Below are 22,383 nucleotides of genomic sequence, written 5' to 3' on the forward strand. Positions count from 1 at the left end.
GGTCCGGTACACAGAAAAGCAAAAACTTCCAAAACACCTTCAGACTAGGAACTAGACAAGTTAGTGACCAAGATTGCTTAGGCGCCTTCCTGGGCCAGGAAGCGCCATTAAATACTTCCTGCAATTCAACCATAGGCTGAGGAGACAGAGGGCATGTACGTGCTACCTCACAAGGGAGAAGAGACACGCCCATGCAAGCCTAACTAATAGTACAGTATTCAAGCAGGAAGTAAGCTCTCGCATGGAGCGTAGATACAACAGTTAAGCTAATTGCTGCTTGCGCTTGTGAGCAAGGCCCATGGCAGCAGGAGGGAAAGAGGGAGCCCGTGCCCACGGGTAGGGGCCGCAGTGATGGCACGGACCGCTGGTCTAACACATTCCCCTTCTTCTGTTGCTATTTCTGCCAGCTCCAGAAACATTTTGGTACTGTAAAGATAACTGTAAGTGTAAAATAGCAGTAGTATCAGGGTGCAAATTCACCACCGAAACAAGGATGAATGGATTTACTTATGTATAAAAGAACGTAAAACACCCTAAAATCTTTAGTATCAGACAGCAATTTCACCCTAACAACAAAATCATGGATTAATGGAATGTGTACAACCTAAAATCAGTAGTATTAGAACACTTTCTTTCCCCAATTAGTGCAGCAAGGTGTAATAGAATAGTTCCTATTAGCCAAGCTTTACACTGTTCAATTGGCCACTGCTCTCTCCCAATAGTGTGGATAATGCCTTCCTATTACATCCCTACACTCTGTAAGCTGTCCCTGAACTGTGAATAAATTGTTTCCTAATCACTGTCCCTAGTGCCTATAACATCTCTCCTTTCACAAAGTTCACTGGAAAATGGCAGAGACTAGGCAGGATGAGACTTTTTATAGGGCTGTGACATCACAAGGGCTGGCTATTTGCTTATTGGTAGTGATGAGAGGCGGGGACTATACTCGAATTTGCAATATTTCATGAATATTTTGTAGAATATTCGTCATTTATTCGCAAATTTCGCAAATTAGAAATTATTTTATTAAATGTAAAAAATTGGCAATGTAAAAATCGTGTAATGCGAATTCGTAAAGCGAAATACAGGAGTGGGTCACTTTGGCTACATTTTTCAAGCTGCTAGAATTTTTAGGAGTTTCTCCTGAGACTGGAGAAAATGGTTGGCACAGCAGAACATTACAATAGCTTTATATACAGATAGAGTCAAGTGGTCTAATATACGCGATCGCGCTAATCGGCAGTGATTAGAATATTTTTTCGCACCATGAAACTTGCAACTTCACATTTTAGAAGGTATGACTACCGATTACTGATTGGTGCACTAAGTATTGTTGTGAACTTGACATTGCTTCCTTCTCATAGGCCCACAAGCAAGAAGCAGAGAGGAATTAAAGTGCTGCCCATAATTATTCATAGTCAAATTTTGACTAAAAGTTACTTTTATTCAACCAGCAAGTAATTTTTTGATGGGAAATGCCTTTATTGGCTATTACAGCAATCAAACGCTTCCTATAATTGCAGACCAGCTTTTTGCATGTCTCCACAGGTATTTTTGCCCATACATCTTTAGCAATGAGCTCCAAATCTTTCAGGTTGGAGGGTCTTCTTGCCATCACCCTAGCTCCCTCCACAGATTCTCAATTGGATTCAAGTCTGGACTCTAGCTGGGCCACTCAAACGTTAATGTTGTTGTCTGCTAACCATTTCTTCACCACTTTTGCTGTGTGTTTTGGGTCATTGTCATGCTGAAATGTCCACTGGTCCCCAAGGCCAAGTTTCTCTGCAGACTGCCCGATGTTGTCGTTGAGAATCCTCATGTATTGCTCTTTTTTCATGGTGCCGTTTACTGTGATTAGGTTCCCTGGTCCACTGGCTGAAAAACACCCCTACTACATTAGGTTCCCACCACCATGTTTGAGAGTGGGGATGGTGTTCTTTTGGTTGAAGGCTTCTCCTTTTTTACGCCAAATGAAGGAAACATCATTGTGACCAAACAATTCAATTTTAGTTTCATCTGACCATAACACAGAAGACCAGAAGTCTTCTTCTTTGTCCAGATGTGCTTTTACAAAGGCCAAGAGAGCTTTTGTGTGCCTTATCTGGAGAAGTGGAACCCAGCAGTGTGCAGTGTCCGTTGAATTGTCTGCATTGAGACATTGCCACCAGCAGAGCCCAGATTCACCAGAATGGCCTTCGTGGTGATTCTTGGATTCTTTTTCACCTCTCTACCCTCCTGGCCAGCACAGGTGTCACTTTTGGCTTCCGACCACGTCCTCTGAGATTTTCCACAGTGCGGAACATCTTGTATTTTTTGTTTAAATGTAAATAAAAGCTGAAAAGATTTTTTTTTCCACATTAATGCCTCTTGTACGTCGTCTTATCTTTTGGGAGACACCCATGTCATTTCCCATCAAAAAATTACTTGCTGGTTGAATAAAAGTAACTTTAAGTCAAAATTTGCCAGGGGTATGAATAATTATAGGCAGCACTGTATGTGTTCAGATAGAAATAAAATGCTGAATATTCAATATAACGATATATAAATAACGAATATATAGCACTATATTCTAAATATTTGCAAAGTCTCGAAGTGGCAATATTTTTTTAGAACATTTTTACTGAAATTCAGATCGAATGCCACTTTGATTCGCTGAACTTTAATTTACTGTTGGCGTTTGGGAAAGGGTTAACATTCACCATATGTCTACTTTATGTTGGCATCATTTTGTAAATGTCATTTTTATCTTTTTAGGACGTTGGAAGGCTTAGAATTTTAAAAGTAATTTTTTAAATCTTCAAGACAATTTTCAAAAACCCACTTTTTAAAAAGGACCAATTCAGTTATGAAGTCACTTTGTAGGGCTTTTAACAGAACACCCCTCAAATTATTCAAAACTGATTTTTGAAACTTTGTTAATAAAATATTTAATAAAATTTTCACAGCTAAGTGTTTCTAAATTTTACTTGCTAGGTTAAGGTGCTCACTTCACCCTTAGATCAATCCCTTGAGGTTTGTAATTTCCAAAATGGGGTTACTTTTTGGGGGTTTCCTTTCTAGGGTTTTCTCAGGGTCTCTTCAAATGTGACATGAAACCTGAAAACCATTCCAGCAAACTCTCCATATACAATATTGCGCTCCTACCCTTCTGAGCCCTGCTGTCTGCCTATAAATTGATTTACTACCACATATAGGGTGTTTCTGTAAACTGCAGAATCAGGATAATAAATATTGAGATTTATTTGGCTGTTAACCCTTGATGTATTACAGGAAAAAGGATTAAAATGGAAAATCCTGTGGAATACCTAAAGTATTCCGCAGGAATTAAAGCAAAACAAAAGTGAAATTTTAAATCATTCTGTGCAGATTTCCCATTTTAATCCTTTCGGTAACAAAGCAATGGTTAACAGCCAAATAAATCTCAATATTTATTATCCTGATTCTGCAGTTTACAAAAATACCCTATATGTGGTAGTAAACAACTTTATAGACAGACAGCAAGGCTCAGAAGGGTAGGAGAGTTTGCTGGAAAGGTTTTCAGGTATTGTGTCACATTTGAAGAGACACTGAGAAAACCCTAGAAAGGAAACCCCCAAGAAATAACCCCATTTTGGAAATTACAAACCCCAAGGGATTGATCTAAGGGTGAAGTTAACCCACCTTAACACAGAAAGTACATATTTAGAAACAGCTGTGAACATTTTATTAAATATTAAACATTTTTTCAATAAAAGGTTGCTTTAGCCCCAAATGTCTTATGCATTTTTTACTGAATACAGCAACACTCCCAGATTTGGTCACTGTTTGGTGACACAGCAGTGTTCATAAGGGAAGTAGTGGCATCTGGCATTTTCGAATATTTTTAAGGGATAAAACATTTTTTTTTACTAAGCTGTGTCATTTTGGGTTACATGTATTCATTGATCGTTTTTTATTTCACTTTTTCAGAGGTGGGGTAGTCAAAAATTGCAATCTATAAAAGTCTTTTATCTTTATTTTTCATGGGGTTCTCGATGCAGTACATATAATGTGAACACTTTATTCTGTGGGTCTAAGCAATTATGGTGATAAAAGATTTACCATATTTTTCGCCGTATAAGATGCACTTTTGCCTCCACCAATCTGGGAAAAAATGTTAGTATGTCTTATGAGGTGAATACTAATTATCACTTCCATTATCGAATCACTCATTAGTACAGGAAGACCGGAAAGAGGTGAATGCAGCGCGCCCTGTGCAGGCTCTGTACCCACTGCTTCCTCATACTTCCTCTGCCGCACGCAGTGACCTGCACACAGCGTGAGGATGTAAGCACACTCTGACCTCACATTGTGCAACTTCAGGTCTCAATACAGCATAGCAGGAAGCAGGATCGGCAGACGGAGCAGGAGAGGCAAGTCGATTTATTCTTTTTGTCTCCGATCGGAGGTCTGATTAACATGGGGATCTGATCCGAGGTCTAAATAGGGGTATTATTAACAGTAAGGGTCTAAACTGAGGTCAGATTAACATTGGGGGTCTGATTGGGGCTTGGAGCTGAGGTTTAATTAAAACTTTTTTTTTCTTATTTTCTTCCTATAAAACCTAGAGTCTGTGTCTTATGGGCATGTGCGTTTTTTTATGTTTTATAACTTTTTCATCATAAAATATATTTTTTTATTGGTAGTATTTTCATACACATGACTTTTTAATTCCTTTTTATTGAATTTTTGGGGGAAGTGAGGTGACAAAAAGAGAAATTCAGTCAGTATTTTTTATGACGTTCATGATGTGGGATCATTAATATGATCCTTTTATAGATCAGGCTGTTACAGATGCGGCAATATCAATTATGTATAGTTAATTATTTTTTTAATTTTTTTAATCGATTATAAATGAGTGGACACGGGAAAAACTATTTTTTTTTACCAAGTCCAACTTGGTACTTGAAGATCCAGTGGGTTTTATGTCTGTACATAACACTGTCTAGTGGGTTTTATGTCTGTACATAACACTGTCTGTACAATAGTCATCCATTGCAGTGAATTGTAATGTCAGTTTTACACGTACACTAGGCCTGCTCAGACTGGCCTGGAAGACTACAGTACAAGGCAAGACTGACGGGCCTTTGTAAGGCCATCAAGAGACTCTAATAGTGGGGCAACATGGGTGCACTGAGGCAATACAGATGGCACAAAGGGGGCACAGTAGGGGCTCAGAGAGGGTGCCATCTTGTTGGCTCTGATCTCCACAGTCATAAAGTGTGGAGATCAGAGTCAGCAAAGGCATTTTCAGACTAAGAACACTCTGAATGGTAGGTCTGTACAAACTAACCTATCAAAGCAATCATTGAAAAGGGACTACTCCAATTGGTCCCGTGCTAGCTTCTCCAAAGCCTCCTCTGCACGGGACAATTGAGACTTTGGCGCTGTGACACTGTACACAGCGTCCGATAACAGTTCAGATGTAACTGAAAATCTGTTTGCAGTAACTAACATGGAATCTGGCTATATAGTTACGTACATATGCACAAAGGGGTTGATGTATGCAAATTAGCCTCCAGGAGCAACGAGGAAGTTACCTTTACACCTAGAGGCTCCACTTTAACAGAGACGGGCCTGATTACATTTTCACTGCCTGGCCCTGTCAACCAAAGCGGAAAGGGCACGGTAGTTGCAGAGAGAGTAGAGCCTCTAGGTGTAACTGCATATATGAAAAAAAAAAATATCTCAGCAATGTCGGAATGTATGAAAATGGGACCAACACAGATGCCATAGAGGGGTTATTTGAGACTAAAAAATGTCCCCCATATGCCCGGGCCCCTTACACTGAATCTACTTACCTGGCTTCCTGCTCCCTGCACCACCACTGTTGCTTCTTCCCATGCGCGGATGAAAACATCCGGTGTCGGGGGGGGAGCAGCCAATAGTAGCTGGTGACAAGCCTCCCTAGCATCGCACGTGATGCTAGGGAGGCGCGTCCCCATCACTGCCTGCCATTGGGTTCCCCCCTCCCCCGACGCCGGATGTTTTCATCAGCGCACAGAGAGAAGCAGCAGTGGCGGTGCGGAGACCAGGAGTGGCACAGGGAGCGAGGAGCCAGGTGAGTAGATTCAGTGTGAGGGGCCCAATGTATGGGGAACACATTTCTTTGTCTCTGATAACCCCTTTAAGCTGCCAAGCACACATGCAACAGGTCAGGTTTCATAGCTACAAATCTGCTGACACATTCCATAAAAAAAAAGAAATTAATGAAGACTTGTATTTGCACAGTTTAAAACTAGTCAAAGGGGGAAGTATGGGGATTGAAATGAAAATTGTTACCTGTGTGTTGTATCCCGGAAAGAAGATGCGGTCTCCACAAGGCTCTCATCACTATCACTGTCTATCTCCACTGGAGACATTGAATTTGGATCTGCTTTTCCTTTATTAATAAAAATAAAATAAAATAAAATACACAGGTGGTTTTTATTCTGAAACTTTAGTATTAATTATTCATGCGCAGTGTATTTTTAAATGACAAAATTACTAAAACTGCCCAGTAACACTATCATTTGTAACTAAGAATGTCAATTTCTGTTAATATATGATGCAAAACATTGTTAACCATTTCACTACAACTTCAGATTTTTTAAAATATAATATAAACAATGGCCAGCTCACAAATTAAAACATAAGAACAATTTATTACACCATTCACAAAATTCATGTCATGTAAAAACCGGATTCCAAAAAAGTTGGGACACTATACAAATCGTGAATAAAAACTGAATGCAATGATGTGGAGGTGCCAACTTCTAATATTTTATTCAGAATAGAACATAAATCACGGAACAAAAGTTTAAACTGAGAAAATGTACCATTTTAAAGGGAAAAATATGTTGAATCAGAATTTCATGGTGTCAACAAATCCCCAAAAAGTTGGGACAAGGCCATTTTCACCACTGTGTGGCATCTCCCCTTCTTCTTACAACACTCAACAGACGTCTGGGGACCGAGGAGACCAGTTTCTCAAGTTTAGAAATAGGAATGCTCTCCCATTCTTGTCTAATACAGGCCTCTAACTGTTCAATCGTCTTGGGCCTTCTTTGTTGCACCTTCCTCTTTATGATGCGCCAAATGTTCTCTATAGGTGAAAGATCTGGACTGCAGACTGGCCATTTCAGTACCCGGATCCTTCTCCTACGCAGCCATGATGTTGTGATTGATGCAGAATGTGGTCTGGCATTATATTGTTGAAAAATGCAGGGTCTTCCCTGAAAGAGATGACGTCTGGATGGGAGCATATGTTGTTCTAGAACCTGAATATATTTTTCTATTTTTCTGCATTGATGGTGCCTTTCCAGATATGCAAGCTGCCCATGCCACACGCACTCATGCAACCCCATACCATCAGAGATGCAGGCTTCTGAACTGAGCGTTGATAACAACTTGGGTTGTCCTTGTCCTCTTTGGTCCGGATGACATGGCGTCCCAGATTTCCAAAAAGAACTTTGAATCGTGACTTGTCTGACCACAGAACAGTCTTCCATTTTGCCACACTCCATTTTAAATGATCCCTGGCTCAGTGAAAACGCCTGAGCTTGTGGATCTTGCTTAGAAATGGCTTCTTCTTTGCACAGTAGAGTTTCCGCTGGCAACGGCGGATGGCACGATGGATTGTGTTCACTGACAATGGTTTCTGGAAGTATTCCTGAGCCCATTCTGTGATTTCCTTTACAGTAGCATTCCTGTTTGTGGTGTAGTGTCGTTTAAGGGCCCGGAGATCACTGGCATCCAGTATGGTTTTACGGCCTTGACCCTTACGCACAGAGATTGTTCCAGATTCTCTGAATCTTCGGATGATGTTATGCACAGTTGATGATGATAGATGCAAAGTCTTTGCAATTTTTCGCTGGGTAACACCTTTCTGATATTGCTCCACTATCTTTCTGCGCAACAGTGTGGGAATTGGTGATCCTCTACCCATCTTGGCTTCTGAGAGACACTGCCACTCTGAGAAGCTCTTTTTATACCCAATCATGTTGCCAATTGACCTAATTAGTGTTAATTGGTCTTCCAGCTCTTCGTTATGCTCAAATTTACTTTTGCCAGCCTCTTATTGCTACTTGTCCCAACTTTTGGGGGATTTGTTGACACCGTGAAAATTTGAATCAACGTATTTTTCCTCTAAAATGATACATTTACTTGGATTAAACGTTTGATCTGTCATCTACGTTCTATTACAAATAAAATATTGACATTTGCCATCTCCACATCATTGCATTCAGTTTTTATTCACAATTTGTTTAGTGTCCCAACTTTTTTGGAATCCGGTTTGTAAAATATCTAAAAACCTCTAATTCATGCCAAATAATTATAGTCTCGGTCCCTTTTAACATCAGATTGCGGAGCTCACGCAAACGGGACTAAAACCAGTTCACACAGTGCGGTATATAGTGTCTGTCCTCAATGTAAGTTCTTTATTAATCTTCATATGCCTCATTAGTTCCTGGCCATATCGGTCCCTATAGTATTGCGTTACTCAGTGGGGCACAGTTAATATGGAACACTCTTGTAGCAGCAGAGGATAATCTATGTAGCAATTATTTGTTACAGCAGAGGAGAGGTTTTGCTTTGAACATGTAATGTGGACTGCGCTATAGCGCTTTTTACCAATACCAGGGTCTGTCAGCTCCGCCGTACTGCCTCAGGCAGCGTTAGATGTATTTGGCGTAGATGTTCAATATGAGCACGGTTTAGCTTTGTTGCGGTCTGTACTGTTATCTGCTGAAGTTTGCAGTTTGCGCTCATGCTGGCATTATCCTTGGTGCATTCGGGATCTTAATTTCTAAATGCCGCTCCTTGTGCTTACTGTGGCGAGATAGATTAAATCCTGTCAGTATTTTAAATTGAGATAGTGTTAGATATAGAGATACCGTACTGTACTATTACTCCAGACGGGTTTCGAAACTATAGGTTTCTTCCTCAGTGGAACATATAGTATATGTCTGGCGGAATAGTACAGTGTGGTATCGCTATACCCCCTATGCTGCTGCTGCTGCCACCAATGAGAGGACAGTGGACAAGAGGAGGGGCGGGGCTATGGCCACTGCGCCACCAATGAAGATTAATCTCTCATTTATTCATATACAGAAGGCGGGAGCTGGCTGCAGAATCACATAGCCGGCTCCCGACCTCTATGAGCGTTAGCTTCGATCTGCTGTAGGTAACCCATCAGGTGCCGCACCTGAGGTGTTAACTGCCGCAGATCGCAGATACCGCTCATAAAGGTCGGGAGCCGGCTATGTGATTCTGCAGAGAGTTATCTTCATTGGTGGCGCAGTGCGCCCCCCCCCCCCAACCCCAGTATTAGACATTGGTGGCGCAGTGAGCCCCCCCACCCAAGTCTACCAGTATCAATCATCAGTGGCAGAGGCCACAGGATCCCCTCTTCTCCTCCTCAGTGGTAGTTGTGATCAGAGCCCCAGCAGTGGCTCCGATCGGTTACCATGGCTGCTATGAAGCCCTGGCTGCCATAGTCAGCTCACTTGCTGCTGTGTGCACAAAGCACAGAGCAGCAGGGACAGTGTGAAGTCCTATTCGCCCTGATAGAGATCTATCAAAGTGAATAAGGCAAGGGTTCTAGTCCCTAAGCTGGCTAATAGCAAAAAAATAAATAAAAATATTAAGTATAAATGAAAAAGAAAGATTTACAAAAAAAAAAAAAACATTAACAATAAACATATTCATTTTCAGCAGATTTGTGTAGGATAAAATAAAAAATAATATGAAAATTCACAGAATATCGGTATAAATTATCGGCTATCGGCCTGAGAGTTCACAGATTATCAGTATCAGCTCTAAAAAATGAATATCGGTCGATCCCTAGACCCTAGTATTGGTAAGTCCATGATATATCAATCTGGGACCTGTAGTTCCACTGGCAGTACCAGGCTTTACCCACTGTCTCCCAACATTTTAGGTTGGCCTACAGCTTTAGTATCCACAGGCATATACCCACCGGCATATTCTGCATTCACAGCCGATGCTCATCAAGATGACAGATACTACAGTCGTGGAGAAAAGTTTTGAGAATGACACAAATATTAGCTTTCACAAAGTTTGCTGCTAAACTGCTTTTAGATCTTTGTTTCAGTTGTTTCTGTGATGTAGTGAAATATAATTACATGCACTTCATATGTTTCAAAGGCTTTTACTGACAATTACATGACATTTATGCAAAGAGTCAGTATTTGTAGTGTTGGCCCTTCTTTTTCAGGATCTCTGCAATTCGACTGGGCATGCTCTCAATCAACTTCTGGGCCAATTCCTGACTGATAGCAACCCATTCTTTCATAATCACTTCTTGGAGTTTGTCAGAATTAGTGGGTTTTTGTTTGTCCACCCGCCTCTTGAGGATTGACCACAAGTTCTCAATGAGATTAAGATCTGGGGAGTTTCCAGGCCATGGACCCAAAATGTCAACGTTTTGGTCCCCGAGCCACTTCGTTATCACTTCTGCCTTATGGCACGGTGCTACATCATGCTGGAAAATGCATTGTTCTTCACCAAACTGTTGTTGGATTGTTGGAAGAAGTTGCTGTTGGAGGGTGTTTTAGTACCATTCTTTATTCATGGCTGTGTTTTTGGGCAAAATTGTAAGTGAGCCCACTCCCTTGGATGAGAAGCAACCCCACAAAAGAATGGTCTCAGGATGCTTTACTGTTGGCATGACACAGGACTGATGGTAGCACTCACCTTTTTTTCTCCGGACAAGCCTTTTTCCTGATGCCCCAAACAATCGGAAAGAGGCTTCATTGGAGAATATGACTTTGCCCCAGTCCTCAGCAGTCCATTCACCATATTATCTGCAGAAGATCAATCTGTCCCTGATGAGTTTTTTTTTTTTGAGAGAAGTGGCTTCTTTGCTGGCCTTCTTGACACCGGGCCATCTTCGAAAAGTCTTCGCCTCACTGTGCGTGCAGATGCGCTCACACCTGCCTGCTGCCGTTCCTGAGCAAGCTCTGCACTGGTGGCACTCCGATCCCACAGCTGAATCCTCTTTAGGAGACGATCCTGGCGCTTGCTGGACTTTCTTGGACGCCATTTTAACCCAATCAGCCTGACATAATGATCTCCAGCCTTGTGCTCGTCAACATTCTCACCTGAGTTAACAAGACGATTACTGAAATGATCTCAGCAAGTTTTTTTTGGGATTAAGTTAATTTTCATGGCAAAGAAGGACTATGCAATTCATCTGATCACTCTTCATAACATTCTGGAGTATATGAAAATTGCTATTATAAAAACTTAAGCAGCAACTTTTCCAATTTCCAATATTTATGTAATTCTCAAAACTTTTGGCCACGACTGTATAGTTTTATAGGACAAAAGCTTGTGTTTTTAATTCAAACAATAATCCTTTATAACATGAAAAAAAAATTAAGCTTTTGCATGTCCATATCACCCTATTGGGTCCTTTTTTAAATTATATTATGTCAAACACACTGGGGCGCTAACTAGAAACAAAGGGGATGCCAGAAAATTCCTTTATGCTCAGCCTGCATACACTGAGGCAATCTAAAGATTTGGCGGTATTGTCACGACCCAATTTGTTTTCACCAAAATTTGATGTCTCAGCTTAAACACTTGGGTTCATGGTTCTCTCTTGTTGGGATATACTGGGGATCAATGCCTGCTTCAAGGGTTTCATTTATTTTTTTATTTTACTCACTTATGTAGCACGGACATATAGCATTGGTATTATCCAGTTGAACTATTTAGTAGATAGAAATGTGCGGCTAACAACGCCAATAAAATTATGCCATATCTTTCAAAAGCTTTCAATTGCTTCCTTCAGTTCAAACAATCTGAAGGTGACTGTTCTTTAGAGTGGTATGATTGGTATAAATGGTTTGTTTTTAATTCCATACTTGGGTACCCCAGTTGCAATGTTCCATTTATTACTGACACTAAGAGGGACTTGGACAGTAGTCGCTTTTGCTACTGAACCCTAGTTCTACTGTTTACATGCATATGTAATGTTCCAATATTGTATCCTGTCAATTCTGTACCTTTATTTATTTATTCATAGTTCTCTACTTAATGCAAAACTAGAAATAAATAAACCAAATAAAAAATGTATTACAAAATGTTCATGCAAATACTAGCCTGGGAATATAGATAAACACTGTGTAATCCCTACAGTTATGTTTTAGGAAAATTGTATAACAAAAGTCAAGAAAAATACCAATGCAATGCATCTATAAGCAATAAGTGCATCTATAAGTGCCTTTTAAAATGTTTTATGCATTTTGTAGTTAAATCTCTGATGGGGTCAACAGTTTACAAATGACATAAGTGCTGTGGTCTTGTTTAAGATCATTTTACTGAAAGAAAAATAAATAAATACCTGAATTATCTGATAAACCAACTTGTCCAAGATCACATGGTAACTGATCAGTCCTTGAATCTGAATCTTCAATTTTAGATGCTGGTGACTGGATTAATAATCCACGGGCTCCTCCTATTATTAAATATATTAACAGCAAATCAGCCTTCTCTAAGATCACATTATGTGCATCGTTCCACAAGCATAAACATTATATATGAAAACACATTCAAACAGGGGGAAAAAAGTTAGGTTGAGAAGTTTGAGTGGTTGTCCAAGATTTTGTTATTGATGGTCTAACCTAAGAAAAGGTCATCAATATCTTATTGGTGGGAGTCTGACTCCCAGAACCTCCACCAATCAGCTGTTTGAAGAGGCCACAGAGCTCCAGTGGATATAAAAAGTCTACACACCCCTATTAAAATGTCAGGTTTCTGCGCTGTAAAAAAAATGAGACAAAGATAAATCATTTCAGAACTTTTTCCACCTTTAATGTGACCTATAAACTGTACCACTCAATTGAAAAACAAACTGAAATCTTTTAGGTGGAGGGAAGAAAACAAAAAAACTAAAATAATGTGGTTGCTTATAACTGGGGATGTAGCTGTGTTCAGAATTAAGCAATCACATTCAAAATCATGTTAAATAGGAGTCAGCATACACCTGCTATCATTTAAAGTGCCTCTGATTAACCCTAATCAAAGTTCAGCCGCTCTAGTTGGTCTTTCCTGAAATTTTCTTAGGCTACATGCACATAACCGTGGTGTGTTTTGCGATCCACAAATTGCGGATCCGCAAAACACGGATGACGTCCTTGTGCGTTCCGCAATTTGCGGAATGGCACGGACAGCCATTGATATAACTGCCTATTCTTGTCCGCAAAACTAACAAGAATAGGACAGGTTATATATTTCTTTTCGGGGCCACGGAACAGAGCAACGGATGCAGAGAGCACATGGAGTGCTGTCCGCATCTTTTGAGGACCTATTGAAGTGAGTGGGTCCGCATCCGAGCCGCCTGCGGCTCGGATGCGGACCAAAACAACGATTGTGTGCATGAGGCCTTAGTCGCATCCCACAGCAAAAGCCATGGTCCACGTAGAGCTTCCAAAGCATCAGAGGGATCTCATTGTTAAAAGGTATCAGTCAGGAGAAGGGTACAAAAGAATTTCCAAGGCATTAGATATACCATGGAACACAGTGAAGACAGTCATCATCAAGTAGAGAAAATATGGCACAACAGTGACATTACCAAGAACTGGACATCCCTCCAAAATTGATGAAAAGATGAGAAGAAAACTGGTCTGGGAAGCTACCAAGAGGCCTACAGCAACATTAAAGGAGATGCAGGAATATTTGGCAAGTACTGGCTGTGTTGTACATGTGACAACAATCTCCCGTATTCTTCATATGTCTGGTCTATGGGGTAGAGTGGCAAGACGAAAGCCCTTTCTTATGAAAAAAAAAAATCCATCTACATTTTGCAAAAGCACATCTGAAGTCTCCCAGAAGCATGTGGGAAAAGGTGTTATGGTCTGATGAAACCAAGGTTGAACTTTTTGGCCAAAAGATATGTTTGGCCCAAAAACAACACTGCACATCACCAAAAGAAGCCCACAGTGAAGCATGGTGGTGGCAGCATCATGCTTTGGAGCTGTTTTTCTTCAGCTGAAACTGAGGCCTTAGAAAAGCTAGAGGGAATTATGAATACCAGTCAATATTGGCACAAAACTGAACGCTGAACACAAAGAGAAACTTCATCTTTCAGCATGACAACGACCCAAAGCATACATCCAAATCAAGAAAGCAATGGCTTCACCAGAAGAAGATTAAAGTTTTGGAATGGCTAAGCCAGAGCTCAGACCTGAATCCAGTGATCTGAATCTGTGATCTGAAGAGGGCTGTGCACAGGAGATGCCCTCGCAATTTGACAAATTTGGAGTGTTTTTTCAAAGATCTATGCTGATACTGATATGAGACTCATACCCAAAAAGACTGAGTACTGCAATAAAATCAAAAGGTGCTTTAACAAAGTATTAGTTTAAGGGCCGCTTCACACGAGCGGATGCCGTGCGTGGCATCCGCTCCGTGAAAGAGTGCCAAGACCCGCTGCAGACTGCAGAGGCACGGAGCATTAACAGTCATGTTACTGCTCCGTGCCTCTGCAGTCTGCAGCGGGTCTTGGCACTCTTTCACGGAGCGGATGCCACGCACGGCATCCGCTCGTGTGAAGCGGCCCTAAGGGTGTGCACACTTATGCAACCATATTTTATTTTTAGATTTTTTCTTCCCTCTACCTAAAAGATTTCAGTTTGTTTTTCAATTGAGTTGTACAGTTTATAGGTCACATTAAAAAGGTAGAAAAAGTTCTGAAATATTTTATCTTTGTCTAATTTTTTTACATCACAGAAACCTGACATTTTAAACAGGGGTGTGTAGACTTTTTATATCCACTGTATATCGCATGAAGGCTGCCCTCGATTTATTCCTATGGTAGCACTGAAAATAATCGAGCAGCACGCTCGACTATTTTCAGAAGTGAATGGGAAGCGGACTGCGCAAGCATCACCACCTCTCCATTCACTTCTTTGGAGCTAACGAAAATAGTTGCGCACTATTTTTGGCACTCCCATATGAATGAATGGCGGGCAACCCATGGTGCGCCCTCTAGCACTTTTTGGGCTCTGTTCTAAGTATAGGTGTAGATCCCAGAGGTGCGACCCGTATCTATTAGACACTGGGAGCATATCCTACACTCCACTGAGTGCTGTCCGCATGCTGTCCAGATCTTTTGCAGCCCCATTGAAGTGAATGGGTCCGCATCCGAGCCGCCAAAACAGCGGCTCGAATGCGGACCAAAACAACGGCCGTGTGCATGAGGCCTTAAGTGGGGAGAATTGTCTTCTACCTCACAGGGCTTTTTTTTGCCTTCCTCTGGATCAACTTGCAGGATAACTGGCTGAACTGGATGGACAAATGTCTTTCTTCTGCCTTATATACTATGTTACTATGTTACTTACTCTCAGTTGTGAGAAGTAGTGGCTGCTTCAAGGAGGTGAGCGAAGCTGGCCCCCCTTCAAACAGCACAAACAAAAACTCCAGTGTGTTTCTTTAGTGCTACGTTTGTGCTGTTTTGTGCCGCAAAAATTAACATTTGTGCTGCTTTTATTTTAAAGATAATAGCAACTGTTTGTTTCAACATGATGACATCACCAGCCCCCCTACAACAGCAAAAAGACATGAAACTTGCTGGTTGGTTAGTGCTACGTTTGTGCTGGTTTGTGCCGTTTAAATCTCCATTCTACCTCCTTTCGTTTTCGAGTTATTAACCATTTATTGAAAGGTCACCAAAGGTCACCTAGCCCCCCATCACAGCCAAAAGACACGAAACTGGGCTGGTTGGTTAGTGCTACGTTTGTGCTGGTTTGTACTGTAGAAATTAACATTTGTGCTGCTTTTATTTGTAAGATAATAGCAAAACTGGGCTGGTTGGTTAGTGCTGCATTTGTGCTGTAAAAATGATCATTTGTGCTGCTTATTTTTCTGAACTCCATTAACAGGGCTGAAGCATACTAACTTTACACAGGTAGTAAGACAAGTTACTGTGGACTGGCATCACTTGAAGTAAGAATGATTATAGCTACAGCCAAAAAAATAAATACTAACTATCAAGAAGTAGAATAGTAAAATGTGTCTCAAACATTTTTATTCTACAAATCATTTTATAAACTAAAGATCATAAAGTTTTCATGAAAATCAATGACAAATAAAGAACAAATAAACCCAAACATAGAGATATCCATATTAAGTCCTGATTTTTTCGCAGTCTTCATTAAACGGTAACTGCACTTGTCCATGGGAAGTGCATAAAAAAGTAGATTATCTCAAGCTAAAACCTTTGCTACCTATGCTTAACAAATAGTAACTTGGAACTACAAGCAGCTAATAATACAAAATCATCAGCACTCCATAGAGTGTACAGACCTTGAGTAAGAGGTTGGTGCTTGAAGTGACAACATGGATGGCGCTGTGTCCGTCAAACATTTGGGGGCCATACAGGGTCCCTTCTTCTGGGCGACATAGTGACCGTCACTATGTTGGCCAAAAGAAGGGACCCTGCATGGCCCCGAAATGTTGGCTGTTAGATGTATGTGTCAATTTAATAAAAAAGTGCTTTACTTCTGGCACATATTGTCCAGTGCTGGTGTCTTCTATTGTGGACTACAAGAAGCTACCTCTTGTGTACAGAACAGTATGGGGGCAGATCTTGGTATGTGAATTTACCACTGCCATACCATTTGTCAAATCATCATATTTTTCCCATGCGTAATCAGACATTTTACAGTAGGCTATGTAACGGCCTAGAGATCTTCTGGTAGCTGGTTGGCAAAATGCAACAACAGCTTTTAAAGTGAATATAGGAATGATTGGGCACACCTAAGATACTTGGTAACCAATATTTATTAAAGTAGTTAAAATAGTTGGAATAATTAGACAGTAATATAAAGACAGCAGTACGAATTTAACAGCAGTATGAATTTACGAAACTGCCACGTAATTTAGACAGCAATCAAGTGGAAATTAAGTATGTTTGTGACCGAAAGGAGGCTCAAAATGGTCACTTGCAGATGATGTTGGTGACTAACAGCCTCATTGCGACCACAGTGGACAGAAGGAGTAGATATTAAACTCCAATATTAATGAATCAATTAAATACTTTATAGATTTAAAAATGCATTGTAGGTGATAAAAAATATTTTATGTATATTTTTTATCACCTACAATGCATTTTTAAATCTATAAAGTATTTAATTGATTCATTAATATTGGAGTTTAATATCTACTCCTTCTGTCCACTGTGGTCGCAATGAGGCTGTTAGTCACCAACATCATCTGCAAGTGACCATTTTGAGCCTCCTTTCGGTCACAAACATACTTAATTTCCACTTGATTGCTGTCTAAATTACGTGGCAGTTTCGTATATTCATACTGCTGTTAAATTCGTACTGCTGTCTTTATATTACTGTCTAATTATTCCAACTATTTTAACTACTTTAATAAATATTGGTTACCAAGTATCTTAGGTGTGCCCAATCATTCCTATATACAGACGTGGACAAAATTGTTGGTACCCTTTGGTCAATGAAAGAAAAAGTCACAATGGTCACAGAAATAACTTTAATCTGACAAAAGTAATAATAAATTAAAATTCTATAAATGTTAACCAATGAAAGTCAGACATTGTTTTTCAACCATGCTTCAACAGAATTATGTAAAAAAATAAACTCATGAAACAGGCATGGACAAAAATGATGGTACCCCTAGAAAACACAGAACATAATGTGACCAAAGGGACATGTTAATTCAAGGTGTGTCCACTAATTAGCATCACAGGTGTCTACAACCTTGTAATCAGCCATTGGGCCTATATATATGGCTCCAGGTAATCACTGTGTTGTTTGGTGATATGGTGTGTACCACACTCGACATGGACCAGAGGAAGCAAAGGAAAGAGCTGTCTCAAGAGATCAGAAAGAAAATTATAGACAAGCATGTTAAAGGTAAAGGCTATAAGACCATCTCCAAGCAACTAGATGTTCCTGTGAGTACAGTTGCACATATTATTCATAAGTTTAAGATCCATGGGACTGTAGCCAACCTCCCTGGACGTGGCCGCAGGAGGAAAATTGATGACAAATCTAAGAGACGGATAATCCGAATGGTAACAAAAGAGCCTAGAAAGACTTCTAAAGAGATTCAAGGTGAACTTCATGCTCAAGGAACATCAGTGTCAGATCGCACCATCCGTCGTTGTTTGAGCCAAAGTGGACTACATGGGAGACGACCAAGGAGGACACCATTGTTGAAAACGAATCATAAAAAAGCAAGACTGGAATATGCCAAACTACATGTTGACAAGCCACAAAGCTTCTGGGAGAATGTCCTGTGGACAGATGAGACAAAAATCGAAGTTTTTGCCAAGGCACATCAGCTGTATGTTCACAGACGAAAAAATGAAGCATATCAAGAAAAGAACACTGTCCCTACTGTGAAACATGGAGGAGGCTCTGTTATGTTCTGGGGCTGCTTTGCTGCGTCTGGCACAGGGTGTCTTGAATCTGTGCAGGGTACAATGAAATCTCAAGACTATCAAGGAATTCTAGAGAGAAATGTACTAGCCAGTGTCAGAAAGCTTGGTCTCAGTCGCAGGTCATGGGTCTTGCAACAGGACAATGACCCAAAACACACCGCTAAAAACACCCAAGAATGGCTAAGAGGAAAAAATTGGACTATTCTAAAGTGGCCTTCTATGAGCCCTGACCTCAATCCTATTGAGCATCTTTGGAAGGAGCTGAAACATGCAGTCTGGAAAAGGCACCCTTCAAACCGGACACAACTGGAGCAGTTTGCTCATGAGGAGTGGGCCAAAATACCTGCTGAGAGGTGCAGATGTCTCATTGACAGTTACAGGAAGCGTTTGATTGCAGTGATTGCCTCAAAAGGTTGCGCAACAAAATATTAAGTTAGGGGTACCATCATTTTTGTCCATGCCTGTTTCATGAGTTTATTTTTTTACATAATTCTGTTGAAGCATGGTTGAAAAACAATGTCTGACTTTCATTGGTTAACATTTATAGAATTTTAATTTATTATTACTTTTGTCAGATTAAAGTTATTTCTGTGACCATTGTGACTTTTTCTTTCATTGACCAAAGGGTACCAACAATTTTGTCCACGTCTGTATACTTTTGCCTTTTAGTAGCGGGGTGACGCTGCAAGTTTGAGAGCACCCTTTTTGGTGTATCAGCCACCCTGTGCATCCAACTAACCTATTGTTCTGAATTCAGCTTTTAAAGTGAACCTGTTCTCATTTAATTCAAGGTAGGCTGGAAATTAAGAGAGTTCTGCTTCAAGAAATCTTTCTTGTGAACCTCTGCTTCGTGTTTCACAAGCTGCCCAGAGTCCTATGTCAGTGTCAATCCAAAGGTGCTGTCTAGAGTTGAGCGAACACCTGGATGTTCGGGTTCGAGAAGTTCGGCCGAACTTCCCGGAAATGTTCGGGTTCGGGATCCGAACCCGACCCGAACTTCGTCCCGAACCCGAACCCCATTGAAGTCAATGGGGACCCAAACTTTTCGGCACTAAAAAGTCTGTAAAACAGCCCAGGAAAGGGCTAGAGGGCTGCAAAAGGCAGCAAAATGTAGTTAAATCCCCTGCAAACAAATGTGGATAGGGAAATTAATAAGAATAAAAAATAAAATAAATAAAAATTAACCAATATCAATTGGAGAGAGGTCCCATAGCAGAGAATCAGGCTTCATGTCACCCACCACTGGAACAGGCCACTGTCAGATATTTAGACCCCGGCACCCAGACAAAGGAGAGAGGTCCCATAGCAGAGAATCGAGCTTCATGTCATAGCAGAGAATCAGGCTTCATGTCATAGCAGAGAATCAGGCTTCACGTCACCCACCACTGGAACAGGCCATTGTCAGATATTTTGGCCCTGGCACCCAGACAGAGGAGAGAGGTCCCATAGCAGAGAATCAGGCGTCATGTCATAGCAGAGAATCAGGCTTCATGTCCCCCAACACTGGAACAGGCCACTGTCAGATATTTTTAGGCCCCGGCACCCAGACAGAAGAGAGATGTCCCATAGCAGAGAATCAGGCTTCATGTCATAGCAGAGAATCAGGCTTCATGTCATAGCAGAGAATCAGGCTTCACGTCACCCACCACTGGAACAGGCCATTGTCAGATATTTTGGCCCTGGCACCCAGACAGAGGAGAGAGGTCCCATTGCAGAGAATCAGGCTTCACGTCACCCACCACTGGAACAGGCCATTGTCAGATATTTTGGCCCTGGCACCCAGACAGAGGAGAGAGGTCCCATAGCAGAGAATCAGGCTTCATGTCATAGCAGAGAATCAGGCTTCATGTCATAGCAGAGAATCAGGCTTCATGTCATAGCAGAGAATCAGGCTTCACGTCACCCAACACTGGAACAGGCCACTGTCAGATATTTTTAGGCCCCGGCACCCAGACAGAGGAGAGGTTCATTCAACTTTGGGCTGCCCCGCAATATAATGGTAAAATGAAAATAAAAAAAGGATTGAATGAGGAAGTGCCCTGGAGTACAATAATATATGGTTAAGGGGAGGTAGTTAATATCTAATCTGCACAAGGGATGGACAGGTCCTGTGGGATCCATGCCTGGTTCATTTTTATGAACGTGAGCTTGTCCACATTGGCTGTAGACAGGCGGCTGCGTTTGTCTGTAATGACGCCCCCTGCCGTGCTGAATACACGTTCAGACAAAACGCTGGCCGCCGGGCAGGCCAGCACCTCCAAGGCATAAAAGGCTAGCTCTGGCCACGTGGACAATTTGGAGACCCAGAAGTTGAATGGGGACGAACCATCAGTCAGTACGTGGAGGGGTGTGCACATGTACTGTTCCACCATGTTAGTGAAATGTTGCTTCCTGCTAGCACGTTCCGTATCAGGTGGTGGTGCAGTTAGCTGTGCCGTGTTGACAAAACTTTTCCAAATCTCTGCCATGCTAACCCTGCCCTCAGAGGAGCTGGCCGTGACACAGCTGCGTTGGTGACCTCTTGCTTCTCCTCTGCCTTCGCCTTGGGCTTCTACTTGTTCCCCTGTGACATTTGGGAACGCTCTCAGTAGCGCGTCTACCAATGTGAGCTTGTACTCGCGCATCTTCCTATCACGCTCCAGTGCAGGAAGTAAGGTGGGCACATTGTCTTTGTACTGTGGATCCAGCAGGGTGGCAACCCAGTAGTCCGCACACGTTAAAATGTGGGCAACTCTGCTGTCGTTGCGCAGACACTGCAGCATGTAGTCGCTCATGTGTGCCAGGCTGCCCAGAGGTAAGGACAAGCTGTCCTCTGTGGGAGGCGTATCGTCATCGTCCTGTGTTTCCCCCCAGCCACGCACCAGTGATGGGCCCGAGCTGCGTTGGATGCCACCCCGCTGTGAACATGCTTCATCCTCATCCTCCTCCACCTCCTCGTCCTCCAGTAGTGGGCCCTGGCTGGCCACATTTGTACCTGGCCTCTGCTGTTGCAACAAACCTCCCTCTGAGTCACTTCGAAGAGACTGGCCTGAAAGTGCTAAAAATGACCCCTCTTCCTCCTCCTCCTCCTGGGCCACCTCCTCTTCCATCATCGCCCTAAGTGTTTTCTCCAGGAGACATAGAAGTGGTATTGTAACGCTGATAACGGCGTTATTGCCACTGGCCATGTTGGTGGAGTACTCGCAACAGGGCACACAGGTCTCGCATGGAGGCCCAGTCATTGGTGGTGAAGTGGTGCTGTTCCGCAGTGCGACTGATCCGTGCGTGCTGCAGCTGAAACTCCACTATGGCCTGCTGCTGCTCGCACAGTCTGTCCAGCATGTGCAAGGTGGAGTTCCACCTGGTGGGCACGTCGCATATGAGGCGGTGAGCGGGAAGGCCCAAGTTACGCTGTAGCGCAGACAGGCGAGCAGCGGCAGGATGTGAACGCCGGAAGCGCGAACAGACGGCCCGCACTTTATGCAGCAGCTCTGACATGTTGGGGTAGTTGTGAATGAACTTCTGCACCACCAAATTCAGCACATGCGCCAGGCAAGGGATGTGCGTCAAACCGGCTAGTCCCAGAGCTGCAACGAGATTTCTCCCATTATCGCACACCTCCAGGCCGGGCTGGAGGCTCACCAGCAGCAAACACTCGTCGGTCTGTTGTTCTATACCCCGCCACAACTCTTGTGCGGTGTGGGGCCTGTCCCCCAAACATATGAGTTTCAGGCACGGCTCTCTTGGAGAAGTAGTGGCGGCTGGGAACAACCTACTGTGGGACAGCAAGCTACATGAGCTGTTTGAAGCTGTCTGTGTCCACCAGCCTGAATGACAGCATTTCATAGGCCAGTAGTTTAGAAATGCATTCAGGGCCAGAGATCGAGGGTGGCTAGGTGGGAATTTACGCTTTCTCTCAAATGTTTGTGAGATGGAGAGCTGAACGCTGCCGTGTGACATGGTTG

General features: G+C 42.1%; 1 protein-coding gene across 1 annotated transcript in view; it reads right to left on the bottom strand.

The window, feature by feature from the left end:
* Positions 1–22,383, bottom strand: part of KLF8 (Kruppel like factor 8) — a 141,521-nt gene that overhangs the window by 38,822 nt on the left and 80,316 nt on the right. Inside the window, exons 3-4 of the mRNA XM_044268654.1 lie at positions 12,371–12,484; positions 6,301–6,400 (exon numbers count right to left, since the gene is read on the bottom strand). Of these exons, the coding sequence (XP_044124589.1) occupies positions 6,301–6,400; positions 12,371–12,484 (214 nt within the window). The remainder of the gene's footprint in view (positions 1–6,300; positions 6,401–12,370; positions 12,485–22,383) is intronic.

This window comes from Bufo gargarizans, chromosome 9, assembly GCF_014858855.1.
Source record: "Bufo gargarizans isolate SCDJY-AF-19 chromosome 9, ASM1485885v1, whole genome shotgun sequence".
NCBI classification, from domain to species: domain Eukaryota; kingdom Metazoa; phylum Chordata; class Amphibia; order Anura; family Bufonidae; genus Bufo; species Bufo gargarizans.